Source organism: Heterodontus francisci, chromosome 7, assembly GCF_036365525.1.
Source record: "Heterodontus francisci isolate sHetFra1 chromosome 7, sHetFra1.hap1, whole genome shotgun sequence".
NCBI lineage: Eukaryota > Metazoa > Chordata > Chondrichthyes > Heterodontiformes > Heterodontidae > Heterodontus > Heterodontus francisci.
The window spans coordinates 69,826,391-69,838,800 of NC_090377.1; the positions used below are offsets into that span (position 1 = coordinate 69,826,391).

Below are 12,410 nucleotides of genomic sequence, written 5' to 3' on the forward strand. Positions count from 1 at the left end.
GCCTCCACCATCTCCTCTGACAGCTCATTCCAGATACCCACAATTTTATTTTGTGAAAAATGTACCCCTTTGATCCCCTTTAAACCTCCTCCCTCTCACCTTAAATCTATGCCCTCAAGTTTTAGTCACCTCTACTATGGGAAACAGTCTCTGGCTATCTACCCTATCTATGCCTCTCATAATTTTATATACCTCTATCATGTCCCCCCTCAGTCTCCTTCACTCCAGGGAAAACAGACACAACCTATCCAATCTCTCTTTATACTCACGCCCTCCAAACCAGGCAACATCCTGGTGAATGTTTTCTGCACCCTCTCTAGCTTAATCACATCTTTCCTGTAGTGCGGCGACCAGAACTGCACACAGAACTCCAAATGCGGCCTAACCAACGTCATGTACAGCTGTTACATGACGTCCCAACTCTTGTACTCAATGCCTCGGCCGATGAAGGCAAGCATGCCATACACCTTCTTCACCACCCTGTCTACCTGTGTTGCCACTTTCAGGGAACTATGTACTTGCACCCCAAGGTCTCTCTGCTCAACAACACTCCCCAGGGTCCTGACTTTCACTGTATAGGTCCTGCCCTGGTTTAACTTCCCAAAATGCATCACTTCGCACTTGTCTGCATTAAATTCCATTTGCCAATCCCTTGCCCACTTTCCCAGTTGATCTATATCCTGTTGTAACCTTAGACAACCTTCTTCACTGTCCACTATACCACCAATTTTGGTGTCATCTGCAAACTTACTAATCATGCCCCTTACATTCACATCCAAGCCATTAATATATATGACAAATAACAGAGGGCCCAGCACTGATCCCTGCGGCACACCACTGGTCACCAGCCTCCAATCTGAAAAACAACCCTCCACGACCACCCTCTGCCTCCTATCACCAAGCCAATTTTGTATCCAATTGGCTAGCTCACCCTGGATCCCATGTGTTCGAACCTTCCGGACCAGCCTACCATGCCATACCTTGTCAAAGGCCTTGCTAAAGTCCATGTAGACAATGTCCATCGCCCTGCCCTCGTCAACCCTCTTGGTCAAAAAACTCAATCAAATTCGTGAGACATGATTTTCCATGCACAAAGCCATGCTGACTATCCCTAATCAGACCTTGCCTTTCCAAATGCATATAAATCCTGTCTCTCAGAATCCCTTCCAATAACTTTCCCACCACTGATGTAAGGCTGTAGTTCCCTGGCTTATCCCTGCTGCCCTTCTTAAATAAAGGCACAACATTAGCTATCCTCCAGTCTTCCTGTACCTCACCTGTGGCTAACGATGATACAAAAATCTCTGCCAGGGCCCCAGCAATCTCCTCCCTTGCTTCCCATAGCATCCTAGGATACAACTGGTCAGGCGCTGGGGATTTATCCACCTTAACGCGCTTCAAAACCTCCAACAGCTCCTCCTTTGCAATGCTCCAGGATATCACTGTTTCCTCCCTTGAACTCACTAGCTTCCATGACCTTCTCCACGGTAAATACAGACGAGAAGTATTCATTTAAGACCTCGCCCATTTCCCATGGCTCCACACATAGGTTACCACACTGATCCTTAAGGGGACCCACTCTCTCCCTAGCTACTCTTAATCTACTTATAGAATCTTTTAGGATTCTCCTTTATCTTATCTGCCAGGAAAATCTCATGGCCCCTTTTCGCCCTCATAATTTCCTTCTTAAGTGTACTCCTACATCCCCTATACTCCTCGAGGGACTCGCTTGATCCCAGCTGCCTATACCTGACATATGCCTCCTTCTTTGTCCTGACCAGACCCTCAATATCCCTTGTCAACCAAGATTCCCTAAACTTGCCAGCCTTGCCCTTCCATCTAACAGGAGCATGCCGGCCCTGAACTCATCCTATCTCACTTTTAAAAGCCTCCCACTTGCCAGACGTCCCTTTACCTGTAAACAGTCTCTCCCATTCAACTTTTGAGAGCTCCTGTCTGATGCCATCGAAATTAGCCTTCCCCCAATTTAGGACTTCAACCTGAGGACCAGTCCTATCCTTTTCCATAACTATCTTGAAGCTAAAAGAGTTATGGTCACTGGTCCCAAAGTGCTCCCCCACTGACACATCAACCACCTGCCCAGCCTCATTTCCTAAGAGGAGGTCGAGTGTAGCCCCTTCTCCAGTACGGCCATCCACATACTGCTTCAGAAAACCATCCTGGACACACTTAACAAATTCTTCCCCATCTGATCCCTTAGCACCAAGGCAGTCCCAGTCAATATTAGGGATGTTAAAATCACCTACTATTCCAACCCTATAATTCCTACACCTATCTGTGATTTCCTTACATATATCCTCCTGCAATTCCCTCTGACTATTGTGGGGCTATAGTATAATCCCATCAAAGTGATCACCCCTTTCTTATTTCTAAGTTCTACCCATATGGCCTCGCTGGACGTTCCCCCCGGGATATCCTCTCCAAGTACTGTCGTGATGTCCTCCCTAATCAATAGTGCAACTCCCCCTCCTCTCTTACCTCCACCTCTGTCACACCTGAAGCATCGGTACCCGGAACATCGAGCTGCCAGTCCTGCCCATCCCTCAACCACGTTTCCGTAATAGCTATAATATCACAATCCCATGTACCGATCAATGCTCTGAGTTCATCTGCCTTACCTGTAAGGCTTCTTGCATTAAAGTAAATGCAGTTTAGCCTACCAGTCCTTCCACACTCCCTGTCCTGCCCCTGCCTGGCCTGCCTAATGGACTTGCTTGCTTTAACCTCTACGTTTGTCTCAACTATCTCATTGGAGAGACTACTACTTTGGGTCCCACCCCCCTGCCGAGTTTAAACCCTCCCGAGTAGTACTAGCAAACTTCCCTGCAAGGATGTTGGTCCCCTTCCAGTTCAGATGCAACCCGTCCCTCTTGTACAGGTCACCTCTGCACCAGACGAGATCCCAATGATCCAAGTAGCTGAAGCCCTCCTGCCTACACCAGCTCTTCAGCCATGCATTCATTTGCCTTATCCTCCTATTCCTCCCCTCACTAGCGCGTGGCACATGGAGTAATCCTGAAATTACAACCCTAGAGGTCCTGCTTTTTAACCTTCTGCCTAACTCCCTATATTCACTTTGCAGGACCTCATCTCTCTTCCTGCCTATGTTGTTAGTACCATATGGACCATGACCTCTGGCTGCTCACCCTCCCCTTTCAGGATGTCCTCCAGCCACTCCGAGACATCCTTGACACTAGCACCAGGGAGGCAACATACCATCCTGGAGCCTCGTTTGCGGCCACAGAAATACCTATCTGCACTCCTTACGATAGAATCCCCTATCACTCTTGCTCTTCCACCCCTTTTCCTCCCCTGCTGTGCGAAAGAGCCCTCCGTGGTGCCACGGACCTGGCTGTTGCTGCTTTCCCCTGGGAGGTCATTCCCCCAACAGTATCCAAAGCGGTATATCTGTTTGAGAGGGGGATGGCCACAGGAGACTCCTGCACTACCTGCCTGCGCCTACTACTCCGTCTGGTGGTCATCCATCCCTTTTCTGCCTGTACAGCCATTATCTACGGTGTGACCACCTCACTAAATGTGCTATCCACGACGTCCTCAGCATCGCGGATGCTCCACAGTGAATCCACCCGCAGCTCCAGCTCCGTAATGCGGGTGGCCAGTAGCTGCAGATGGATACACTTCCTGCACACATGGTCATCTGAGACACTGGAAGCGTCCCTGATTTCCCACATAGCGCAGGAGCAGCATATCACGGGGCTGAGCTCTCCTGCCATGACTCACCTTTAAATTAATTTAGTTACTCCCTTTAAAAAATACTAATTACATTAGGGGCCTTGTTCTACCCACTACAATCTAAAGTCCTTAATAAGCTACACTGAATTTAAAAAAAACACTTTAGTGGTACTCACCTTATCACCAGAGGTTTTTTTTTTAAAAAAAAACTTTCCCCCTTTTTTTTTCTTATCTGAGATATTTACCTAGCTATTTAGAGCTATTCCCTAACAGCAGTGACTCACCAACCAATCACCTTGCTACTCCAGTTCAGTTTCTGGTCAATGGTAACCCCTAGGATGTTGATAGTGGGGGATTAAGCAATCATAATGCCATTGAATGTCAAGGGGAGATGGTTAGCTTCTCCCTTGTTGGAGATGGTCATTTCCTGGCACTTATGTGGCGCGAATGTTACTTGCCACTTATCAGGCCAAGCCTGGATATTGTTCAGGTCTTGCTGCATTTCTACACGGACTGCCTCAGTATCTGAGGAGTCACGAATGGTGCTGAACATTGTGCAATCACCAGCGAACATCCCCACTTCTGACCTTATGATGGAGGGAAGATCATTGATGAAGCAGTCTAGGACGCTACCCTGAGGAACTCCTGCAGTGATGTCCTGGAGCTGCGATGATTGACCTCCAGCAACCACAACCATCTTCCTTTGCGCTAGGTAAGACTCCAACCAGTGGGGAGTTTTCCCCCTGATTCCCATTGACTCCAGTTTTGCTTGGGCTCCCTGATGCCATACTCGATCAAATGCTGCCCTGATGTCAAGGGCAGTCACTCTCACCTCATCTCACCTCTTGAGTTCAGCTCTTTTGTCCATGTTTGAACCAAGGCTGTAATGAGGTCAGGAGCCGAGTGGTCCTGGTGGAACTCAAACTGAGCGTCAGTGAGCAAGTTATTGCTAAGCTAGTGGCGCTTGCTAGCACTGTCAACGACACCTTCCATCACTTTACTGTTGATCGAGTGTAGACTGATGGGGTGGTAATTGGCCGGGTTGGATTTGTCCTGCTTTTTGTGTACAGGACATACCTGGGGAATTTTCCACATTGTCTGGTAGATGCCAGTGTTGGAGCTGTACCGGAACAGCTTGGCTAGGGGCACGGCTAGTTCTGGAACACAGGTCTTCAGTACTATTGCCGGAATTCTGTCAGGGCCCATAGCCTTTGCAGTATTTAGTGCCTTCAGTCATTTCTTGATATCACGCAGAATGAATCGAATTGCTGAAGACTGGCATTTGTGATGCTGTTGACTTCAGGAGGAGGCCAAGATGGATCATCTACTCAGCACTGCTGGCTGAAGATGACTGCAAATGCTTCAGCCTGGTCTTTTGCACTGATGTGCTGGGCTCCCCCATCATTGAGGAAGGGTCATTTGTGGAGCCACCTCCTCCAGTTAGATGTTTAATTGTCCACCACGATTCATGACTGGATGTGGCAGGACTGCAGAGCTTAGACCTGATCCGTTGGTTGTGGGATCGCTTAGCTCTGTCTATTGCATGCTGCTTATGCTGTTTGGAACGCAAGTAGTCCTGGGTTGTCGCTTCACTAGCCTTCTTTTGAGGTATGCCTGGTGCTGTTCCTGGCATGCCCTCCTGCACTCTTTATTGAACCAGGGTTGATCTCCTGGCTTGAAGGTAATGGCAGAGTGCGGTATATGCCGGGCCATGTGATTGCAGATTGTGGTTGAGTACAATTCTGCCGTTGTTGATGGCCCACAGCGCCTCATGGAAGCCCAGTTTTGCGTTGCTAGATCTGTTTGAAATCTATCCCATTTAGTATGGTCGTAGTGCCACACAACACAATGGAGAGTATCCTCAATGTGATGTTTCCATGCTGCCTTTGTCTTTCTTGGTGGTAGAGGTTGTGGACTTGGAAGGTGCTGTCGAAGGAGGCTTGGCGAGTTGCTGCAGTGCATCTTGTGTATGGTACACACTGCTGTCACTGTGCATTGGTGGTGGACCCTTTACAGATTTTCTCCCCATTGCCTAAATCCTTGGGAACCATTTCACACACCAAGAATGCATTTTCAGTGTTCACCCATCCCAGAACCATAGCTAATGTTCACAGACTATGAGACCACCTTCTTCAATGTCTTCAGATCCCAGGACCCTTGTCCCAATATCCCAGACTGTGTCCCAGTGCTCTCAGAATCTTACCCTTCAGTGTTCCCAGAACCTCCAAATCACTTCCAAATCCTAGAATTCTCCTTAAATATTTTCAAGAGTCTAACCCCATCCCAGTTCTTCCCAACAACAGTCCCCTTCCTACTGCTCCTAGATCTCAAGGCAGTCCCTTCCCCACAATGCTAATTGATTAGTGCCCCAGATAATTTTGCATATAAAATGCATTCCTGAGCACCTTACTTTGTATGCCACATTTTTCAGTCTCTATGTTTACGTTCACAAGGTTTAAAACCTATGTTTATCTACTTGGTTGTCACATTTTCTGTCTTTTCTAATATATAGTTTTGGGCACTGCTTCTCAGGAAGGATATGTTGGCAAGAGTACAGCACAGATTCACCAGAATTATATCAGAGCTTAAAGGGTTAAATTATGAGGACAAGCTGCAAAATAGTGGCTTCTATTCCCTCTAGTCTAGAAGGTTGGGGGATAATCTAATTGAGGTGTTTAAAATGATAAAGGGATTTGATAGGGTTGGTACTTCCACTGGTGAGAGAATCCAGAAGGTGCATAACTAAAATTAGAGCTGTTAATCAGGAGTGAAATCAGAAAGCACTTTTTCACACAAAGGGTGGTGCAAATCTGGAACTCTCTTCCCCAAAAGCATGTAGATTCTAAGTCAATTGAAATTTTCAAGACTGAAATCAATAGATTTTTGTTAGGTGAGAGTGTCAAGGAATATAGAATAAGATTAGTTTTGATCTGATTGAATATTGGAACAGGCTCAAGGGGGCTGAATCGCCTATGTCCGTTCCTGTCTTCCTAGAACCTCGTAGGCCTTTTAGCACTGGGTGACGCTGCTGTGACCTCCCCACAGTCAGATTTCCCAGGTCAACCTATAAATTTGTTCTTTTGACATGTCTCCCTTAACCAATTTTCAGATTTATCCACTCCCCTCAGTCCAAATTTTGGGTTTACCCATTGTCCTCCATTCAATTTTTGGGGTAGCTAAATCCCATTCCTACCTTTAGGCACAAATTCCAATTTCAGGCCTCAAGCCAGGCGAACTCACTTCCCAGCTACCAAGTTTCCTATCCTCAGTAGTTGTGGTCGGGCCTCAAGCCTACCATCTCTGTTCCATATGGTGCATGAAATGGCTACTGCCAAAAGAAAGGTCACAGACCTAAAACATTAACTCTGCTTCGCTCTTCAGAGATGCTGCCTGACCTGCTGAGTATTTCCAGCACTTTTGTTTTATTTCAGATTTCTAGCATCTACAGTATTCTGCTTTTATTATCGCTCATCACAATGTTGGGCATGCCATGATGACTGAAGTGTGCTTTCAGGCATTCTACGATGTTACTGGTAGTAATTGATGTCAGGTGGTCTAACTCCCAGCAATCAAAATAGTAGCTGACTGTGATGAGATATTCAGTTCCAGTGAGAGTGAAGAGGTCTACTCTAAGCTTCATCCATGGTCTATCTGGTCATGAAGGGCTCTTTAGCTTGCTCAGCTTAATGTTCATTACAAGCACTGCACTGGCTGATGTGGTCCTTAATCTCCGTATTCATGTTTGGCCAGTTGAGCACTTAGCTTGCCTTCTTCAGACTCGACTCGATTCCTTGATAGCTTGCGTGAACGTGCTTCAGCATCTCATTAGGGATAATGACCCTAGTCCCTTCGTACAAAATGCCATCTTGGGCAGTCACTTCATCTCTGTATGCCCAATACTCTCTTAGAACAACAGGTATATCCTTGATGGTTTCAGGCCATCCTTTCATCACAGCTTCCTGTACCACGTGAAGAGTTCCATCTCATTGTGTAGTTTGCTTGATCTAAGCAAGACACTTGTCTGTCAGATTCAATGTCTCTGCTGGGTTAATGGCTTCCAGAACATGTTATGCTGCTGCTTCTTGTTGAATCTGGAAGATTTCACACTCTGTACTAGCATCATCAACTTCCTTCAAAGGGAGCGCAACTCTCCACATGATGTCAACAATGTACATCTGTTTCCCTTAATTGTACTTCACTTCCAAGTGATATCTCTGCAAACAAAGTAAGATCCTTTGCAATACTTTGGAGCAGATAGAAGCGGTTTGAGAAAGCTGCTTTAAAGTGACTAGTGGTCAGACTCTACCATCACTTTCTCTCTCCCAAACAAGTACTAGCTGAAATGCTCACAAGTAAAGGCAACAGCCAGGCACCCTTTCTTGATCTGTGCATAGCATCGTTCAGTTTACATTAAAACTCTGGATGCAAACACAACTGGTTGTCCTTGCTGCATGAGGGTTGCTCCAAGTCCTGTTACACTGGCATCACACTGCACGGTGACTTATTCGTAGACAACATAGTAACTCAGCACTGGCATTGTCATCACTCGTTGTTTGATGCGAGTGAAAGCTGCTTCTTGTTCTGTGCCCCAGTACTATTGAACATCCTTTACAGTGAGCTTGCGTAGAGGTTCACACTCTGACAATAGATTGGGCAAGAACTTGGCTAGGTAGTTCGCAAATCCAACAAATCGTTGAACTGCCTTCACATCTGTCGGTTGCTACATCTCTGCTCAAATTATCAGCATCAGCGCGAAGTCCTTTAGCTGTCAGTACATGTCCTATGTACTTGAATTCAGTCATCTTCAGCTGCAACATTTTCTTGTTCAGCTTCAGGTTCATCTGACTCTCCCTCTCCAGCAATCTTACTTGGTCTGCAATGGCGTCTTCCATAGACTAAAAGATCATCCGTTGCTGCTTCTACTCCCGGTAAACCATCGACTATCTCGTGCTGTCTGCATTGGTACTCTTCTGAAGCAGTAGAAATGCCAAACAGCTTGCGCAACCATCTGTACCTCCCAAATGGCATCCAGAAAGTAGTCAGAAAGATGCTGCTTTCATCCAACTTCACTTGCCAGTATCTATCCTTAGTGTCTAGGGTAGTAAAGACCTATGCCTTGACAAGTTGAGGTAGAATCTCTTCAATGGTTGGTATAGGGTAGTGATATATCTTCAAAGCTTTATTAAGGTCCTTTGGATCTAAACACACCCTCAAGTTTCCAGGTTTTTTCACTGCTACCATGCTGCTAATCCAGTCTGTAGGAGTCGTCACTTTCTTCATTACTCCCATCTTTTCAAGCTCCTCTATCTTGTCTTTCAGACTAGACTTCAGGACAGCTGGAACTCTGCTCGGAAGATGTTGAGTTGGCCTCACACTCTCATTTACTTTGAGATGACATTCTCCAGGAAGGCATCCAGGACCAGCGAAAACATCTTTGTAATCGGTCAGGATCTGTTCAGCAGTGAATGGCTTAGTGTCATGCGAAACACTGCAAATCTCTTCTGGTACATGGAAGGTTACCAGTCCAAGCTTTTGATTTGTTTCAGCTGAGATGAGGGGTGTTTGCTTAATGTCCACTATCTTGAACTGAAGTTCTTCTTTCTTCCTGTTGCATTGAACTCTCAGCTTGGTTTGTTCTCTTGGGGTCAGCATCGTTCCATCTTAGAGCCTCAACATTACCGTCAATTGCTTCATATTTGGGTCACCATCTTGTGCAATTTCACACAAGTCTGCAAAGTTCATGATGTTGCATGTAGAACGAGTGTCTATCTGACATCTCACATCAGCTTAATACTCTAATATAAAAGCAAAATACTGCGGATGCTAGAAATCTGAAACAAAAACAAGAAATGCTGGATTCACTCAGCAGGTCTGGCAGCATCTGTGGAAAGAGAAGAGAAAGAGCTTAATACTCTACTTCTGCAGTCGTCATTCCAACAGTCACAAACCACTTTCTACCTCGAGACTTGACAGTGTCAACATGTTCTAGGTTGTAGAATGATTCGTCAGAATCATCTTCTGATATCTCTCCATCAACCATCTTTACAGGCTTGCTTTTCTTCTTTCTAGCAAAACAGTTGTGTGCAAAGTGATTCAGCTTCTTGCAGTTAAAGCACTGCTGTCCCCATGCTGGACATGTTTCCTTTTCCTTCTTGTGGTGTCCCACAGAATTTATATCCAGTACTCTGGCCTTAATCTTTCTGCGGGCCCTTGGAAGACTTTACTGCCTCTCAGCATAGTGCACAGCCTTGTTGATTCTTCCATCAATACTCTTCAGCTGTTGATTAGCCACTTCAGAGCTTCTGCACATGTGAATAGCTTTCTTGAGAGTAAGCTTCTCTTCTCGCAGCAGATGTGCTCTCACAGCGGGATCTCTCATTCTTAAGACAATCCTATCTCTGATGAGATCATCTTTCAGTTGCTCAAACTCACAAGATTCAGCTAGACATCTCAGTACAGTCACATACTGATCAATATTTTCCCTCTCTTCCTGAGCTCTAGTGTTAAACACATAGCGTTCATAAATGACATTAGTGGAGGGTTCAAAGTGGGATTTCAAGGCCTCCAAAATCTATCAAGTCTTGCTTTTCCTCTCCTCAATGAGATCTAGGGTGCAATACCGCTTGTAACATTCCTTCCCCATCAATGATATCCATTCGGGTTTCTTGTCCAACTCTGTGGCAACTTCATAATTCTGCCATTGAGATTAAAAGAATTGCCAATTCCCTCTCAAATCTCCCTTCAAGTCCATAGGAGCAGGCACTGGAAAATTCCAAACCAAAATGACTTACCCAGCTGTCAATGTCCTGTGCAAAGTTACAGACAGAAGATTTTTTGAAATTAAAACTTTTCCTACTGGAACTGCACAATATTCTCTGATGTTTTGCACATCGGCCAGCTGTCTTACAGCTATCAAAATCCTCTCATATCCTAGCTACTCACTTCTGACACCATGTTCCATGCGGTGCATAAAATGGCTACTGCCAAAAGCCTTTATTTACATATCATGACGTCAAGCATGTGTACAGCGAGCCAAGGGTATTTATCCAAACAACCTCAGGCCTCAACCCTCCCCTAACCTTGCAACTCCCCTGGCCCTTTACCACTTATCTCCACCTCTCCTTACTCATGAAATCTTTTACCTGATGTGTCCTCTTTTCATCCAGGATTATCAGCAGCGAGCTATGCAAATGTTTAAAGTGATTATTACAATCAAATATACAGTATTGAATTTTTGGCTGCCTTAATAAACTGAAAGCGTCTTTCTCACCTCAGTGCTTTGAAATAGGCTTTTATTTTGCACCTTTGATGCAACAAAATCTCCCTTGGAGGAACCATATTCTTAAAATTATACTATACAAATGCCGAGTGTTCTATCTAAAGGCTGATTTTAACTCTGGGCATAGCTACGTCCTGTGTTGTCCGAAAAGGGCGACAAATCAAGCCATTCCGCTAACTCCTCATGTAAACAATCCAAAACTAACTCCTGCCCAAACTTGAAGGGAATAACATGAAGGCTGGCTAGCAGTAACAAAATTTTGAGCCACCGGGACCCAGCACGAAGGTCAGTGATGGGTGGGGGGGGCAACTGCAGTCGTGGGAGGGGAAGGGAACGGAAGTCTGGGGCAGGGCTTTCCTTCTGGGAGCCATAGGAGCACTCCTGTTCCCCCTAGCCCAGAAGGAAACATCAACTTAACTGGGCTTAAATGGGCCTCCGCTGGTCACAATCCTGCTTGCCACCAACTTTTTCTGGCAACTCCAGCATTAGGCATCACTGCCGCGATCGGTAGTTAAAATTGCATCAGTGTCTGAACAATGTCATCAGCCCCCAATATTCAACTATTAATGAGGTGCCCATTTGCCTGCGGTGGGTGGTCCCAATGCTGTTGAATATCCGGAAGTTAAAATGGCAGTGGGCATGAACATGTTGCAAATGCAGCAAGAAGCAAAAAGCACTCAACCACCATTTTTACCATCCACCTGTCCCATTCCTGATAAGGGGGCAGAATAAAAATCGAGCCTTAAGTATCTTCACAAACTAAAAGCCTCTTTCTCAGCTCAGTGCTCTGAAACAAACTTTTAGTTCTGTAAATAAATATTTCATATCAATTTAGTTGGCTCAACCAAGTCTACCATGGGGGGAGGGAGGGGGGGAGGGAGTTGAGTATGTGGTCACAAGAAAGGGAAAGACAGTATTTCCACTGACTTGTAAACAATGCCATGGAAGGGAAAAGTTTTGAGTATAAGGTGCACTTGTTAAAAGTGTAACACTTACCTCCTTTAAATCTTACCAGTCACACTTTTTCTGTAATTCTTTTCTGCTACACTTAAAACTTGCTAATTTTAACCCTATTTCTCATACTTGCCTTTGTGCCTGATTTGTACCATGTGACTCACTGTGTGGTCCACTGAAACCTGTTCCCCACTCTGTTCTACAGTTGCTGTCTCCCTGCATCCTTAACCCAGCCGGCCTGCAAAGCAAAGTAAATTAAAACTTTTAAAAAGATGTTTTACAACTACTCCCTGTTCCCAGGTTCAACTGCCATCTTTACTACTTCTACCAGAACCATATGAGAGTTAACCAACCCCAACCACAACTCCTCAATCTCAACTACTCACAGCCCCTTTCGGCCCATTCAGATTTCCAATATGGCCTTGATAGCTTGTATTTGTGATTCTAAAGCACAAGATGTGCC

The 12,410-nt window shown here is 45.5% G+C and overlaps 1 protein-coding gene across 4 annotated transcripts in view; it reads right to left on the reverse strand.

The window, feature by feature from the left end:
• erich2 (glutamate-rich 2) overlaps window positions 1-12,410 on the reverse strand; it is a 232,441-nt gene that overhangs the window by 201,675 nt on the left and 18,356 nt on the right. The window contains exon 3 of one of the 4 annotated variants that reach the window (XM_068035363.1): window positions 12,081-12,185. The exons of the other annotated variants lie outside the window; for them this stretch is intronic. Within the exon in view, the coding sequence (XP_067891464.1) occupies window positions 12,081-12,102 (22 nt within the window). The 5' untranslated portion in view covers window positions 12,103-12,185. The remainder of the gene's footprint in view (window positions 1-12,080; window positions 12,186-12,410) is intronic. 4 annotated transcript variants of the gene reach the window in all.